General features: G+C 47.8%; 1 protein-coding gene across 6 annotated transcripts in view; it reads left to right on the top strand.

Moving 5' to 3' along the window:
* B73 (molybdopterin biosynthesis CNX1 protein / molybdenum cofactor biosynthesis enzyme CNX1 (CNX1)) overlaps positions 1-17,354 on the top strand; it is a 247,031-nt gene that overhangs the window by 139,513 nt on the left and 90,164 nt on the right. For all 6 annotated transcript variants that reach the window (XR_015690856.1, XR_015690858.1, XR_015690857.1 and 3 more), the window contains exon 6: positions 2,673-2,900. Coding sequence is in view for 2 of the 6 variants with exons in the window: in XM_087677661.1 (XP_087533787.1) it covers positions 2,673-2,900 (228 nt within the window). In the remaining 4 variants the exon portion in view is untranslated. The remainder of the gene's footprint in view (positions 1-2,672; positions 2,901-17,354) is intronic.

Genomic DNA, 17,354 nt, shown 5'->3' with positions numbered 1-17,354 from the left:
CTTGGCATCAAAGAAAACAAACAAATCAATCAAGGGGGAGAATTTAAGGATTTAATGATCATATGCTTTCTTTTTCAACAACAATGTTCTATGGTCTATTTTGATGTATTATGTTTGGCGAATTATTCTACTTGTCTAGCCTTTTTATAAACATCCATATTGCTTGGACAATTACATATTTGGTTTAAGTCACAAAAAGGCTGAACAACCTTAGGATGCTTAAGTGCATATTATTTTAACATAGAAAATAGGAGGATGTGATAGCACTAAAAAAGCCACACAATGTAACTTTCATTTTTGATGAGGATGAATGAAGGTCAGAGAAGAAGATTGCTTGTTTTCCAATTCTTCATATATTCTTTCTACCATTCATCTCACACAATAATTTTTTGTTTTATCGACAATCATGGTGTTGAATTGTCTTGATAGTCATGAATTTCTAACAAGTGCCAAGGAATTTTTCAGGAACAAAGTACCCGAGGGGGGTTGTCCCAAAGGATGGACTAGATGTAAGTGGCCGTTCTGAGGAGGATTTGTGCAGAACTTGAGGTGAATCAAAAGATGCCATGGAGCAAGAAGGAAGGGGCCAGATTGCCATTGCAATGTGAAGTCAGTCAGGATAAGGAATGTGCACCAAACACACGGGAGGATGCATGTTATGTTTGGGCTACTTGGGTGGGAACCAATCTGATTAAGGGGCATATGCCCATCATGGTGATTCCCACTGCAGTTGACAGTGAAACTGGGACCATACCAATGAAAGTAGTTAGTCTTGCTTGCATAGAAGATATATTTTATGAGAAATGGCTGAAGCTGGATGGCTTTGAAAAGATAGGAGTGAAAAAATGAACTAGTTGGTGGGAGCTGTGGGAGTTCTGATTGCGTCAAAAACTCAAAAATGATTAGAAGTAGTATGTAAACAGTCCACAAAAACAAATTGAGATTGTCCACTTGTCTCCTCAGATTCATATATTGGTAGGATTCAAGTCTCCATGGTAACTTAGCATGCATATCTAAAAATGTATGTGAACCTGCACTGTCTCGGGCTGAGATGGCAATGAGTAGTTGATGGTTTCCACGCAGCTATAGTCTCCCTTGGTTGTGAGTCTTGGATTCTTGCCAGCCAGTTATATTGTTTTGATGTGGCTTTGGAAGGTATTATAATGATCATCTGAACTGTGGGTATGACAAAGGAATATGTTGAGGAGGATCCATAGATGTTGTTGGTGCAAAGGATGAAGCTTACCACTTTTGTATTTCCCTAACTAATGGAGAGGGAATGGATAGTATTTAATATTTGAAATTTGATTCCAAAATCAGCCATAATCCATGAAATGTAGAGACAAACTAGTCACAAGTAATCCAAAGATCAAAACATAATAATCAGCGTGGCCTATAAGCAATAATCAAACATAATCCAAAAGATGTTAGCAGTCACAAATGTGCACTAAAGTTTCAAGTAGCCACTAGCTCCTTGCAAGTCAATAGTCAAGAGCCTTAGTGCTCTCATTCATGGAAGACGGCTCCCTTGGCTGCTCATCATGCTATGCAACATTCTCATTATCATCATCATAAGATTTATCGCACTACGCAAAAAATTAGCCATTGCAGTTGATGAACGGGCTAGCAAGAGAAGGTTGGAGCTAAAATAAACCAAGTTACACACCTTGATTACACCAAAATGATTTTTCTCCTTTGAGTGAATATGATTGGAAAAACTGCAGAACTACTATAAACTACCGTTTATTGGAAGAGCTAAGGGTTTATTGGTGTGCTACCATGTACTAGGTCAATGGCATAATCCTTATCACAATGGATTTCTTGTTGGTGACTGCATTGGAGGCAGTCTAGACTATGCAAGGGATGAAGGCAGGGTTAAAGACACCCTGAATAGCAAGGCCGAGTGTGATTTCACATGTGGTAGGATGAAAACCTGTGTCTGCAGCAGCAAACAGCAACATGAACCTCTACAGAACCCTGGCATCTGCTTGGAGCAGCCATGGAGGCAGGTGTGGGATCCATTTGTGGCTGGATATGTCTGGACAGAAGTACTCGATGATGTAGAAGCAAAAACCATGGATGGTTGGATCAGTTGGATAGCAATCTGAAGCAGGCAATAAGCTGCTGAAACTTGCACTTGGAGGGCATCAAAGTGTTGTGAAAGCAACAAGGATGGTGTTAGGCAGTAGAGCAGAGAAGGCTGATGAGGATCATGATGGGAAGCTAGTACTGAAGGGAATGATGGCACTGATGGCACAATAATGAGAAGCAGTTGTTGGCCCCTTGCCTGTTTAATAACCAAACTTTAAAGAAACCAATAAATTGAATGTGGTAAATTGGCTAACATTCGAAAATTTACAATTGACCTAAATTTTCATTCCTCCACAACTTACTTCTAGAGTCTCTTACTATCAGATGTTGAACCATCCTTCACGAGAATTTCCAAGCGAAAGAAACCAAAAGCTATATCAGTCTTTCTCAAGCATTACTAGTCTGTTCAGCTGTATCATACTTTAGCAGCATATCTTGGGTTTTTCTAAAGCATATTAAGAAATAACATTTGTAAATTGGGTTGCTATTCTTTCATACTAAGTAAGACAAGGAAATTTCTCTCTCAAATGAGAAGCTGAGTGACTGACAGGGTACATCTAAATTCCTTATTGTTATATCAGATACGTGATTCAAACAGGGCCATGCTACTAGCGGCTGCTGCTCAGCACCATTGCAAGGTGTTCGACCTTGGGATCGCCAGTGACAACAAAGAGGATTTGGAGAGGCTTTTTAACAAAGCCCTTTCATTAGGTGTGCATATACTTCTATCTTCAGGTGGAGTGTCAATGGGTGACAAGGACTTGGTTAAGCCATTGTTGCATGATAAAGGAAGAGTTTATTTTGAAAGGGTAAGTTGAGTTGATGTATAATTTCTGAACTTCTTTGATTTAATATAAGATTTGTTTGCTCTTGAAGCTTGGCATGACACCAATAACACCAATATAAATATGAGGCTTGTTTTGTTGATTATTTCTTGAGGACAATTTTGTGGCTGTGCTGTGTTAAACATCATGCTTGGTTAGACAATGTGCTACCTTAGGGAATTCAAAAGTAGCAGCCAAAAAATCCCCGTTTTTCTTTGTTTGTTTTCTATGTTATTGTTATTCCTTTTTTTTTTTTTTGGGGGGGGGGGGCATATATAGAAAGGGATTGAATTATGTCATTCAACACTGAATACAACAGCAGCCATGGTATCTGAATACGGAAACATTCAAACGTGAAAGAAGACTTGCTGATGACCCTGCTGGAGTGGGGATTTTTCTGGATGTCTTTGCTGACAGGATGCAGCTCAACACAATAAACTGGCTGTCAGAAAAGCTCCAAGGTAGAATATAGCACAAAGACCACCAAGATCAAAAGGAGATAGATGTAGAAACAAACCACCCCAGGGGGGTGGTTCCCTAAATATCTATCACAAGGGCTGTATAAAGAGCCGATCTGGTTCTCTAATGCCAAACCATGTATGGAATCCTAAGATAGAAGAAGGTGCATGTTCTCCATGTGGCAAGAAAGGCCTTTTGCCTGAAAGGAGCGATCTCTTTGTCTCTCTATCTCTCTCTCTGTCCCTCTATCACTTGGCCCCTTGAAGGTCGGTCTTATACACTCTTAATGGCATCATTCCTTGGCTCTTACCAGTTTGTGTTTTCTATATTATAGAGCCCAATTATAGACAGTATTGGATGAAATCCATCTGATACTATAGTAGCCTTCTCCCTCCCCTATTTTGATAGTCTTAGGCATTGTTTTTGTTTTGATTTTCGTTTCTATTGTGTATCAGTTAACATAGGTATTATTCACAAACATGCTTGGATGGAAAAGTGATCTGCTAGAACATATTGCTGCAAAACTTTCGTTTCCAAAATCTTTGGCAAGAAAACATCATCATGTGTGAAAAAGATCCAATTTAGACTCCATGTCTCACTGTGCTATGCCAAATGGAAGGTATATGGAAAGCTTGACAAACATAGCCAAGGCCAAAGATCCTGTTTGAGGGGACCATGATGCAAGAGCATCCATTGACTACACAGTGTGGACAAGGAGAGTGCACCGTGTCTACACACACATTGAAACCACCCATCAGTGAGCTTGCTCTACCGAGGGAGAGATTAGTTGTAAGCCGTTTCCATATGGCATGGCAATGCAAGGCATCATTAGGCACATAGACTCCCACCAGCCATAAAAGCTCACCTTCAAGCATAATTTTAATCATTAGGAATCAGCCAAACACCATTTTTGACTAGAACTGGCTGAATCTTTCATGAAAAATAATGAGGACACTGGAGTGTCGCATCACAGTGTTCCCAGCATAAAAATACTTGAAATCATGGCATTGAACAATCCTACCCGCTTCTTTGTGGTCTGTAAGACAACACGCCTGTGAGATTCAATCTGTGATGATTTTGTCAGAGTCAGTGATGTCAAGGTTGAATGGGTCTGTAATGAGTCAGCAATCTTGAGGTTGAACATGTCTGATTGAAAGGTGCAACAGCTGTGGCTGTCATAAGTTAGTGATGTCGAGGTTGAACAGGTCTGATTCAAAGGTGCAACAGCTATGGCTGACAGAGTAGTTGCTTCTGTTAATGTTATTGTGAGACTTGAGAGTAGTTATTGAACCAAGATAGAGGAGAAGAGCAAGGGAGAAGGTGAATCATTGTCGTCATCCAGGATCAGTAGCAGCAGAGCTTTGTTGCACCAAATGCATCTCGACAAAAGGCAAAGAACAGATAGAGGACTTGAAGAGTCATGTAGCGGACCACATCTCCCAGTGGATGGGAGAAGGAGGACTCGCATTGTTTGTACAGCAGTGGCCTGGTTGCACGATGGACATTAATTGGTGGGATGGTGCTGAGGTCCCATACTTGAGCATTATCTTTTGAGCCCCTCCACAGTGGAGAGCTCTAAGGGATGTGATTGAGTGGCCCTTGGCATAGGTGGCCCGTTTCTACCAATGTACAGAGTCACGACTCTCAGCTTGGCTGATAGATGCATTGATAGTACCAGCTGGAGCAGTATCACCCCTATGGTCCCGACCGAGGGCCACCATGGGGGATTGAAGTTTTCCGTCCAGACCTGCGTCAAAGCGTACTTGCATGCCCCATAGTTTTTCCTCCTCATCAGCAACATCCACACCGAACAAATGCTGGTTCGATCAGTCACAGGTTTCCCCATGAGCTTACACCTTGCATCTTGGAATGTGAACAGTCTCCACTACTGTGGGGTACGTGGTTCCAGGAAGTTGATTGTTTGGCAGGAGCTGCAGCCTGCCCTTGCCGGACGGATCGACATCTTACTTCTACAGGAACACAAGCTCACTCTCACCCAGGCCCTGCAGGTAGGGAAGGTACTCTCGGGCAGCTCGCACACTTATTGGGAGCACGCCATAGGTGCCCACGGCAGGATTGGAGGCGAATGCACCTCTATTGGCCGGAGTCTCACCGCCTATGTATGAGACCACCGGAGGATAGTGGCAGGGAGGGTTTTATGGATCAGATTGGATATTGGGGACTCTTGCCTTGGAGTCCTCAATGTCTATGCCCCTATGGACTCCTCAATATTGGGGACTCCCAGAGGTGGACTCCTGGATCGTTGGAGGAGACTTCAACAACCTGGAGGCTTTGGAGGACCAGCAGGGCAGAGGTAGAAACTACCAGGGCATGGCTGGGGAGGAGCAAGAGGCATGGGAGGTCTTTCTACTGGCAGTAGGAGCACGCGATGCCTGGAGAGAACTTGCCTTCCGCAGGAGGGAGAGGTCGCTGGACTTCTCTTGGGGATACAGGCGGCTAGGTGGAGTCCTGTTGGAGCGGTTGGACATGTTTTATGTGGAAGAGTGGGGAGACTCTCGTGGAGGCTAGATTGGGCAGTTGGCGAGCACTACGTTGTTCGATCACTACCCGGTTCTCCTGAAACTTGATCCCCCAGCATCTGCCCTAGACACACGATCCTATCGGATCCCTGACTTGTTCTATAGGAGGGAGGAGGTGATGAGAGAGATAGAGCAGATTTGGACCAGGGAGTGGGGCAAGAGGGACCAGATCGCAGAGGAGGTTGCAGAGGTCCTAGCCGAGTCGAGCAGAATTTGCCAAGAGGCAGGCATACAGGCTAGGCCCTTGAGCTTGGAGGAGGAGAGAGCACTCCGGCGGGACCTTGCAGCCACGTAGAGATTATTACAGGACGCACCAGGGGATCCCACCCTCCATGCACAGGAGGTGCGTGCGTGAGTAGCCATTGCTAGCCTAGAGTACAGGCGCTCGGAGTTCTCTTTTTGCACCTCAGCTTTCTGGGCGCGGCAAGGAGACACGATGTGCAGGGAGTTTTTCTAGGTGCACCAGCCTCGCACCTCAAGAGAGCAGATACGCAGCCTTTGAGATCAGTATGGAGGACTCGTTCTAGCCCAGATGAGGTGATAGAGAATGCCACCAACTACTACAGATGCCTTTAACAGCAGGAGACAGCCTCAACTAGAGGATAGCGATGTAGACAGCAGGTCTGGGATCACATCCCGTCCCTCGTCATAGAGGAGATAGGACGCTTCCTCCTAGCTCCCTTTACAGTGAAGGAACTAGAGAAGGCTTTCTATACACAGGGCGGGCAGAAATGCCCGGGAGAGGATGGTGTCTTTAAGGCCTTCTTCACTACCTATTGGAAAGTGGTGAAGGACCCCCTTCTAATGGCCTTTCAGGAGATTTTCACTTCAGGACAGATGCCAGGGAGTCTTTGGGCAGCTCTTGTCAGTCTTCTCCCCAAATGGGAAGACCGCGGTTGGAGCTTTCCTAGTGGAGACCGATCACCTTATTGTCAGTGGCCTATAAGGCATTGTCAAAGATGATTGGTAGGCGAGTATGCGCCATGCTTCCAGACATCATCCATGACACACAGATAGGCCTTGTCCAAGATACGAGTATCCTAGATAATGTATTCACCCTCTTTGCGGCGACAGAGTGAGCTCAGCACAATGGGCAGAGACTGGCCGTACTACTCTTGGATTTTGAGAAAGCTTATGACAGGGTGGACTTGGATGGTGAGGTTGGGTTTCCCCCAGGCTTGGATTCGCGAGGTGTTCGCACTTTATTGATCGGTCACCAATAGGGTTCTCTTAGGTGGTAAGCGAGGGGAGGAGTTTCGGGTGGAGAGATCGGTCTGGCAGGGCTGCCCCTTGGCTCCGTACCTGTTTCTACTCTTTACAGAGGCAATGTCTCACTTCCTCAAGTCACGTGTGAGCAGATTACGCGGTCTCTAAGTTCTCGTGAGAGAGGAGATTGAGTCGTTAGACTCAGAGTATGCAGATGATACAACACTCTACATAGAGGACAATGAGTTGACGCTGGAGAGAGCGAGGCTGGCTCTTGAGGTGTTGTATTCTTTAGCGGAAGTGAAAATCAACTGGTGAAAGTCAATTGGTCTCCTCACAGACCTGGACTCTAGTACGGAGTGGGGCGTCCACTTGGGATTTAGATGGGTGAGCACAGGGCAGACCGTCTATTACCTAGGGTTCTAGGTGGGACTCGACATCACTCCCGCCCAACAGTTTCTTCCAGTCCTTGATTCTATTCGGAGGAAGTTGACCTATTGGAGCATGGCTCGCCTCTCACTAGTAGGCCAAGCCCTGGTGGTTAACCAGGTCCTCCTAGTGACGGCCTAGTACATCTCGTCTTGGTGCTTCTTCTCATCCTTCGTAGTGCAGCTTCGCCGCCTAGAGCAGAACTTTCCTTGGTCCGGGTCAGACAACTCTATAGATTTCAAGGCCAAGGTGGCGTGGGCGATCATCATACAGCATCGGTTAGAGGGAGGCCGTGGGATCATAGACCCAGAGTATCAGAGTATGGCCCTCTTGGGCAATCTAGTTGTTCGCGGCCTCACACCAAGAGGGCAGACATGGAAGGTCCTATTGCAGGAGGGTCTTCAGGGTTGTAGACCAAGGTTTGGCGGTGAGTGGAGGCCATCCTTGAGATGGATCTTTACGTCACCCCAGATCACCCCTCCCCTCCCCACAGATCACCTTTCCTATGCAGCTTGCTCTGCGTTTGGCAAGGCCTCCGTAAGTCCCTAATCCAGAGCCCCCCAGGCTGCTTGGAGGAGATAGACCGTCAATTGATGATTTGGAACCCCGAAGTCAAAGATCAGGAAGGGGCACAGATTGGGGAGCTCCCCCACATCCAATGGGCTGGTTGGGAGGCCGGCCTGGATCGTACCATCAAGACATGGCGTGAGGTGTACAGGATGGTGGACGAGGTGCTGCAGCGAGTATCAGGCTGTGAGAGAGGAGTGGAGCTGAGGAGAGGGGAGATAGACGCAGAAATACCCTAGGAGTGGCTTGTTCCCCCGATAGAGTTCGGGGAGGTATGGGCCGCTAGGTTTTCACTAGCAGGCATCCTCCTACAAGTGATAGGTAGAGTGGGCGGCGCTCCACCTGGAACCCTCTTCACCGTACAGGAAGGGGGGCATCTGGCTCTTGACAAAGGGCAGTAGGATGACGGGATAGCTGTCTTTCATGGAGGAGGATCTGGGTGATTGGCCTTCAAGGGAAGACATGGCGGTTGGACCCTTTTGTCTTCTGGCAGGACCTCAGGGAGTGGCGCCTTTGGATGTGGGTGGGCAGGCCACTTGATGAGATGGAGTGGGATGCGGGAGAGTGGTTATGGCTGGCCACTGGGGTCGCCAAGAAGCCACCGAGATTCCTAGAGTACACTGCCAGGATTGGCAGACACGTACTGATGCAGAAGGATATGGATTGGGTGCCATCCCGTAGCAGGCACTGGGCAGAGCATAGCATCACGAAGCCTTTCCGACGGACCTTCTGGTGCCGCCTATGGGATAGTTGGAGGCCGAGGAGGGTATCGTATTTCTTATGGTTGGTGGCACATGGAGGCTTGGTGTTGGGAAGTTGGCTTGCCCAGATGTAGAAGGAGGGAGATTGTAAGTGTTGCACATAGTAGCCTTTGGAAACCCCAAAGCATTGCCTTTGGTCGTGTAAGGTGGTGCAGCTTGTGTGGAGAGAAGCATGCCGCATCCTTCGCCGTATAGCACCCACTCTTGGATGTATCTTATGGGGAGTTGTCTGCTGGCAGGCAGTCAGCCAGGGTCGTCACCTTCTGTATGAGGCTAGGATATAGGACACGATATTCATTATTGAGGCAAGGTCGTGCGCAATGGTTGGTTTGGAGGCTCTACCCATCCGCCAGGTATTGAAGCCCACAGCAGACCGTTCTGAGGTATGGGAGATCATAGGGAGTCTTATTGGTTGGCATATTTGGAAGACGCGGTGTCAGGAGGCTTTGGGCGGAGAGAGACTTTCAGTACATGCGACCTTAGTAGATCTCTGGACCTCCATCATCCACTCCCTCCGCGGCCGATGGGATCAGGTGTAGGGCGAGTCAGGAGCTCCGATGTCATCTCACGCGCACTTGGGGCGGCTAGGACTTGTTTTTCGTGATGCAGCCAGCCAGCCCCAGATGGTGATACATCACCCCTCCCACACAGCACACCACCACCGCCCCCCCCCCCCCCCCCCCCCCCCCCCCCCCCCCCCCGGGCGCCCGCCAAGACCACCTTGAGAGGCTTGTATACATGATGTATTTGTGACTTTCATCAGCTCTGGCTAATCTGTTGAGCATGAGCTCTCCGTTGTAATCAGTTTTTTTTAGTAATATAATCAGCCACATTTTACTTGGCAAAAAAAGAAAACTGCAAGATCCCTCCTGTCAATCTCATGAATTCTTTCGAGGTTTGCATCTTTCCCCCACCTGAGAGAACATGGTTAGGACTTCATTATGTGGAGGGCTAAGTGGTTAGATACCCTTGGATCATTATCCACATGTGCGTAGCTATTTCTAGGTTCTTCTTGGCTTTGCTTCGATCCCTCTTGTGTAGATTTTCGATGCCAATTCGGCTTTTTATGTGTTGGTCAAGGACGAGTTCTCGCCTAACATCTAACCAACTTGGAGAGAGACATATGTGAGGATGAGGTTATGGATGCCTTATTGTATCTACCGATGGATGAAAGTCTTGGTTGGGATGGCCTCACTAATGAATTCTTTTTGACTTACGCTAATCTTTTGGTGAAACCCTTGACCACCATGTGAATAGGTTTGGAAAACGGGGGTTATGCCTATATCATGGAGGGAGGAAGTTACCAAATTGATTTTGAAAGTGTCCTCTCCCTCAATGTTGAAACGTTGGAGACCAATCTCCTTAATGGGGTCAATTTATACAATTCTCTCAAAGGTATTGGCCAACGTCCTCCACAAGCATCTCCTTCGCATTGTGCACTCCCGTCAGTATGGATTTATCAAGGGTTGAAACATCTTACATAATGTGTTGAGTGTGCATATGGGTATTGACTACCCCAAGCATTCTATTTAGGAGGCGATACTACTTCATTTGGACTTGGGAAAAACCTTTGATTATCTAGACTAGTTTTTTGTTGTAGAACTTATGTAGATCATAGGCTTTTGCCCGCATATGTCTCATCTAATATACACTATCAGTACTAATGCTTCATCACGAGTCATGTTGAACGGCCGTGTCATTGATCCCTTTACTTTTACATGCTCAGTTAGGCAGGGCTGTCCGTTGAGTCTGTTATTCTTTGCTTTGGCGACCCACCCAGTCCGCACCATGTTATCTTGTACCATGGTGACTGGATAGTTGATGGGTTTATCCCTTCCTTTTGGTGAGCATTTTGTTGCACAATCATTAGTGGTAATACTTTCATGATCCTTAATGCAGAAAGGGACAACCTTTGCAAGGCGTTGGAGTTTGGAAACTTTTTTGGCATGCTTTTGGCCTCCATAAAAATTAATGCAACGAAATCCTAATCAGCTCCAATTTGTAATCCCTAGGATGACAAGGTGTGGTGATATCCTATAGCAATGTCGCTAGGCATCCAGGGTATCCCTTGGGTGTTGATCTTTAGCCAAAGCACTCACCAGAATGGATCTCACGAGAGTTGGAGGCTAAATTTGTTTATTGCAAATCCTAGGCTTGTGGGCATTCCATGTATGTTTCAAAGTTGCTCAATCCATAATTTTCCCCATACTCACTTACTTTTTGCCACTTTTAGCCTTTCTTTTTTGCAAATAAAATGTGGCTAATTATATTACTTCAGAAAAAACTTGAATACAAAGAAGTGCTCATGCTCAACAGACCAAGCTGGAGCTAGTGAAAGTCACAGATACATCATATATACAAGCCTCTCAAGGCGGTCTGGGGGGGATAGGGGCGAGAAGCCATGTGGGGGGGGGGGCTGTATCGCCATCTGGGGCTGCTTGGCTGCATCACGAAGAACAGGTCCTGGCCGCCCCAAGTGCGCATGAAATGACCATGGAGCTTCTGACAAGCCTTGGACTTGCCCTGCACCTGATCCATCGGCCTCGAAGGGAGTGGATGATGGAGGTCCAGAGCTCCGCTAGGGTCGCCTGTACTGAAGGTCTCTCTCCTCCGAAAGCCACCTGACATTGTGCCTTCCAGATATGCCAACCAGTAAGACTCCCTATGATTTCATATACCTCAGAGCGGTTTGCTGTGGGCTCCAGTACCTAGCAGATGGGTAGAGCCTCTAAACCCACTACTGTGCACGATCGTGCCTCGATCATGAATATCGTGTCATGCATCCTGGCTGTTAAGAAGACCGGTACGGTTTGCATTGAGGACACACAGAGTGTACGACCACGACAGAAACACAAAGACACAGACACAGACAAAGAGGGCAAAACTCAAACCCTAAATGCAAAACTCAAAACTCAAACCCTTAACGCAAAACTCAAAACTCAAACACAAAAACTCAAACAAAAATAGAAGAAGGGAGAGAGAGAACACAACTCTGAAGTGAATGAATGCTGTAAATGAATGTAAGAAATGTAAGAGTGTACAGTGTGCGCAAGGGCAGAGCAATGTCGGAGTGTGACGTCCACCGAAGACGAATCTCAAGTGTATGACCACCAGTCGGACTGTAGGAGTGCTCAATAGTGAATGGCAGCAGGCTGGTCACCAAAATGCAGTAGTTTGGAGGCTGGAAACTGGTAAACGCAGTAGTGTACCATCGATCGGGGGCTGGAAACTGTGCACAGTTTGCTTTAAACAACAGGTTGAAACAATGTCTAAGAGTATCAGGGCCTGCAATGCTGAAAACGCAGGCTGGCTGACCCTGGAGGTGATGGAAAGCAGGCTGAACAACAGTCTGGGACAGTTTGGAGCAGTCGCCAGCAGCTGAGAGCTGTCACCTACAGCAATGGATAGGCTGAAGATGATGTGGCTGCAGTCGATGATGGCTGGACAGTAGATGGAGGCGGGCTGCAAGCTGGAAACTGGGTGCCAACAGTAGCAGAGGGTTTGTGGGCTGGTGTAACCTACAAACAAGGATGATTGCTGAATGGGGGCAGCCTGTCTATTTATAGATGTGAAAGGGCGCCCCAAAAATTAGGGTTTCCACTAAACTCTCTCGAACCACTCCCCGTTTTAGGGTTTCCACTGAACTCTCTCGAACCGCTCCCCGTTTAGGGTTTTACTCTAAAAGAGCATTTTTAGTGTGTTTTGGGGCTGTTTAAGAGGCTAATCAGCAAGTAATGCATATTTTAGCTCAACACCCCCTCTCAAGCCCAAAACTGAACCGAAAGGTTAGGCTAGCCATTGTGATGTTTACTTACCCCAAGGCGTCCCATCCCGAAGCAGCCAGGGCATCGGACAAAGGGTGTACGTCGGCTGCCCAGTGGCCTACCAAGACTACAGAGGCGATGATTGTCTTACCAAGGGAATCCAAGTAGTTACCTCAGAGAGGACATGGCATCGGACAAAGGGTGCACATCGGCTGCCGAGTGGCCTACCAAGCCCTACAAAGGTGGATGGAACTACATGGAACTTTTGTTTTTGTTTTTATTTATTATTATTTTTTTGAATAAGTCTGGTAAATTTTATGGGATGTGGCCGATTGAGTAATAGCGACCCAGAAGACGGGAGTAGGGAGGGTACACCCAACACATCACAAAACAATACAAGCTAACCCATGCACTCAGGGTGTCGATGACGAGGAAACGTAGGTGATGAGATATCCATGTGATGGATAAGGATGGTGGTGTGGTAACAATAGCTGCCTGTGGAAACAACTTGGGATTTGCTTAAGTGGTGCTCTGCACAATGAGATGCAAAGTATGCTACATGCTGAAGAATGCTCATGCAGCAGGTGCCACTTGGACAGTGTCCCTCATGGGGAAATTGTTCACTTGCCCAAGCGCCCTAGTACAAAGATGATGAAATCATGCATTACAAAGGGTAAGGTACAACAGGGGGAAGAAGCCGATGTCGAAGACAAAGTGCTGAAGCCTGTAGAATACCAAGAAGGGTCGGAACCCCCTCTCAACCTGGATGTAGATGGTGAAGAAGGAAGAGGAGCCTGATGTTGGTCTTTGTGTAGTGCCGAGAACCATAAGGAATGAAGAGGAGGAGGAAGCATGCCAGCTTGAAGAGCTAGGTAGAAGTCACCGCCATGATAGCATCAAGAGAGATACTGCATGATCCGCCTCGGGAGGGGAAGCCTCCATACTGGTAGAAGAGCAAAACTCCGAGGATGATGAAACCATGAAGGAACGACGCACATCCCAAGTCTCCAGCCCAGGTAAGACTGGGCAAACCTGCATGTTAGCCCTACACTGAAAACAGAACCTGCAAAGGAGATCAAAAATGTAACTTGATCATCATTTGACTTTGGAGAGCCAGTAGTGGCGAACTCGGCAAGTAACCGCCTATAGTCAGCCAGCTTGACTTTCAGATCATCTCCTTCCTTAAGAGAGAACTCTTGAAGCTCAAAGTCGAGATGGATGCGTTGAGTACAATCACGAGCTGCATAGCGGTCGAGAAGGTGACTCCAACGCTCTGACGCGAGCGGGAAGTGCTGCAATTGAGAGTGAAACTCAGGAAGCAATCCTTGCATCAGCTCAACATTGGCTGTAGCATTGCGGACTCTCCATTGACGGATATAGTTAGGGTGAGCTAGTTGAGGGTCTGGCATAGACTCTAGACCAATGACGAGGTCCCAAAGACCTTGAGACTCAAGCACTTGTTGCATGAAATTCGACCAAGTAGTGAATTTGGCCCGTTAAAACGTGTCTTGTCTGTGAAGGCATTTTTGGCCATTGCAACAGGAGTGGTAGTGCTCGGAGATGGATAGTATGAAAAAAGTGTAGTGGGGGTAGGATGGGGGAGTGGAGTACACTTTGGAATGGGCCCCAGAGTGCCCACCAGGCATGCGGGTAATGTGCAAGGTGGATCCATAGGTAGGGATGGGCTGACTAGGCATGGGCATGGTAGCCACATGAGGAACCCAAGGAGAGTGTCAAGATGCACCATAAGATGAGCATGGAAACCCTTGCGTATGAGCGGTCATGGGAGAGATGAAGCTGGGGATAGTGAGGGGGATGCCCATCACAGTCGACCTAGGAGTTATGGGTGTGCTCATTTGCTGACAGGTGAGAGGCACTGTGTCAAAGGGTGGCATTCCCCCTAACGAAGTACCATGGTGCAAAGAGGTAGAGAATGGGATGGAGAAGGAAAAGGTGCTAGGAGCGGAGATGGAAGATCCAACCCCTAGGGTGTGTGATGCAGATATGGAGTGTAATCCAAGATTTTGGAAAGATGATGAGAGATGATCAAGGTGTGATATAGAAGAGGGTGGGATGGGAGGGAAGTGAGAAGTGTGTGTGCTATGCTCAAATGAAACAGGAGCTGTAGATGTACCTGAATTTCGTCTGCATCGTGAGTCCCCCCCTATTGAAGTTCGCATATGCAAAGCCATTGGGATCGTGTACCTCAAAAGAAGAAACAGGCGAGGGTTTTGATTTATGCAACACAAAAGAACTGTACAAACCTAACGTTGGACCTGGTGGAGATGATGAAGATGGATCGCTAGACGTTTCGAATGCCGTATGCCCTCCATGATCGGAGAGGTGGCCAGCCTCACCAACAGGTCCGAATGTGGTAGCAAAACTGGTAGGAGGGGTGTAAACATCATCGTACTTGTTGCGATAGTACTTCTCCAAGTCCTCCTCTGTCATGTTAGTGAACCTGGTGAAGGTGGAGTGTTGTCCTCCTCACCGAGTCCATAATGCCGTCTCAGGGCCTCCAAATATCGAGAAGCTTGATAAGACATCATAGGATCTGGAGAAGGCATCTGGGACATTGTGATTCGGTTACGAGTCGTATTGTGTGCCTCGCACAAAGACTAGCTAACAACAATATCCGCACGATAGTCTTTACAAGAGCACTGGCTCTGATACCATGTTAAGAAGACTGTGAGGGTTTGCACTGAGGACACACAGAGTGTACGACCACGACAGAAACACAAAGACACAGACACACACACAAAGGGCAAAACTCAAACCCTAAGCGCAAAACTCAAAACTCAAACACAAAAATTCAAACACAAACAGAAGAAGGGAGAGAGAGAACACAACTCTGAAGTGAATGAATGCTGTAAACGAATGTAAGAGTGTACAGTGTGCTCAAGGGCGGAGCAATGTTGGAGTGTGACGTCCACCGAAGACGGATCCCAAGTTTGTGACCACCAGTTGGAGTGTAGGAGTGCTGAATAGTGAATGGCAGCAGGCTGGTCACCAAAACGCAGCAGTCTGGAGGTTGGAAACTGGTAAATGCAGCAGTGTACCACCGATCGGGGGCTGGAAACTGTGCACAGTTTGCTGTAAACAGCAGGCTGAAATAGTGTCTGAGAGTGTCAGGGCCTGCAATGCTGAAAACGGAGGTTGGCTGACCCTGGAGGTGATGGACAGCAGGCTGAACAGCAGTCTGGGACAGTTTGGAGCAGTCGCTAGCAGCTGAAAGCTGCCGCCTACAGCAATGGACAGGCTGAAGATGATGTTGTTGCAGTCGATGATGGCTGCACAGCAGATGGAGGCGGGCTGTAGGCTGGAAACTGGGTGTCAACAGCAGTAGAGGGTGTGTGGGCTGGTGTAACTTGCAAACAAGGATGATTGCGGAATGGGGGCAGCTTGCCTATTTATAGATGTGGAAGGGCGCCCCAAAAATTAGGGTTTCCACTAAACTCTCTCGAACCGCTCCCCGTTTTAGGGTTTCCACTGAACTCTCTCGAACCGCTCCCCGTTTTAGGGTTTTACTCTAAAAGAGCATTTTTAGTGTGTTTTGGGGCTGTTTAAGAGGCTAATCAGCAAGTAATGCATATTTTAGCTCAACACCGGCCTCATACAGAGGGTGTGGCCCTGGCTGACCGCCTGCCAACAGAAAACACCCCAAGAGATACATTCAAGGCTGGGTGCTATGCGGCGTAGGATGCGGCATACTCCTCTTCACAGGAGCTATGCCGCCTCACACGACCAAAGGTAGTGCTTTGGGGTTTCCATCGATTGCTGTGTGCAGCACTTACAAACTCCCTCCTTCTAGATCTGGGCAAGCCAAGTTTCCACCGCCAAGCCTCCATGTGCCACCAGCCATAAAAAGTACGACACCCTCGGCCCTCAGCTGTCCCATAGGGGGCACCAAAAGGTCTGTCGGAATGGCTCCGTGTTGCTGTGCTCTGCCTAGTGCCTACTACGTGACGGCGCCCAATCCATGTCCTCCTGCATCAGTACGTGTCTGCCAATCCTGGCGGTGTATTCTAGGAACCTCGGTGGCTTCTTGGCGACCACAGTGGCCGGCCAAAGCCAATCTCCCGGATCCCACTCCGGCTTATCAAGTGGCCTTCCTTCCCAGATCCAGAGGCGCCACTCCCTGAGCTCGTGCCAAAAGACCAAAGGGTCCAATCGCTATATCTTCCCCTGAAGGCCAACCACTTGGATCCTCTTCCATGAAAGGATAGCTATCCCCTCGTGCTGCTGCCCTCTGTCAAGAGCTAGACACCCCCCCTCCTGCACTGTGAAAAAGGTCCTAGGTGGAGCGCCACTCACTCTTCTTGCCACTTGTAAGGGGATGCCTGCTGGTGAAAACCTGGTGGCCCATACCTCCCTGGGCTCTATCGGCTGTCGGATTGGGGGAGCAAGCCACTCCTGAGGTATCACTGCGTCTATCTTCCTTCTTCTTAGCTCCATTCCTCGTTGGCAGCTTGATGCTTGCTTCAGTACCTCCTCATCTGCCATCCTATACACCTCCCACCATGGTCTGATTGTACGAGCCGGTCAGCCTTGCGACCAGTCGACTGGATGTGGGGGAGCTTGCCGATGTGTGCCCCTTGCCGGTCCCTAAATTGGGGATTCCAAATCACCGGGTGACGGTCTATCTATTCCTGGCAGCCTGGGGGGCTATGGATAAGGGCCTTATGGAGGCCTTGCCACACACGGAGCAAGCTG

This window comes from Lygodium microphyllum, chromosome 5, assembly GCF_053477565.2.
Source record: "Lygodium microphyllum isolate KBCC chromosome 5, Lygodium_microphyllum_v1.1.10, whole genome shotgun sequence".
Taxonomy (NCBI): Eukaryota; Viridiplantae; Streptophyta; class Polypodiopsida; order Schizaeales; family Lygodiaceae; genus Lygodium; species Lygodium microphyllum.
The sequence above is the reverse complement of the archived record's forward strand: the minus strand, read 5'-3'. Positions and strand labels throughout refer to the sequence as shown.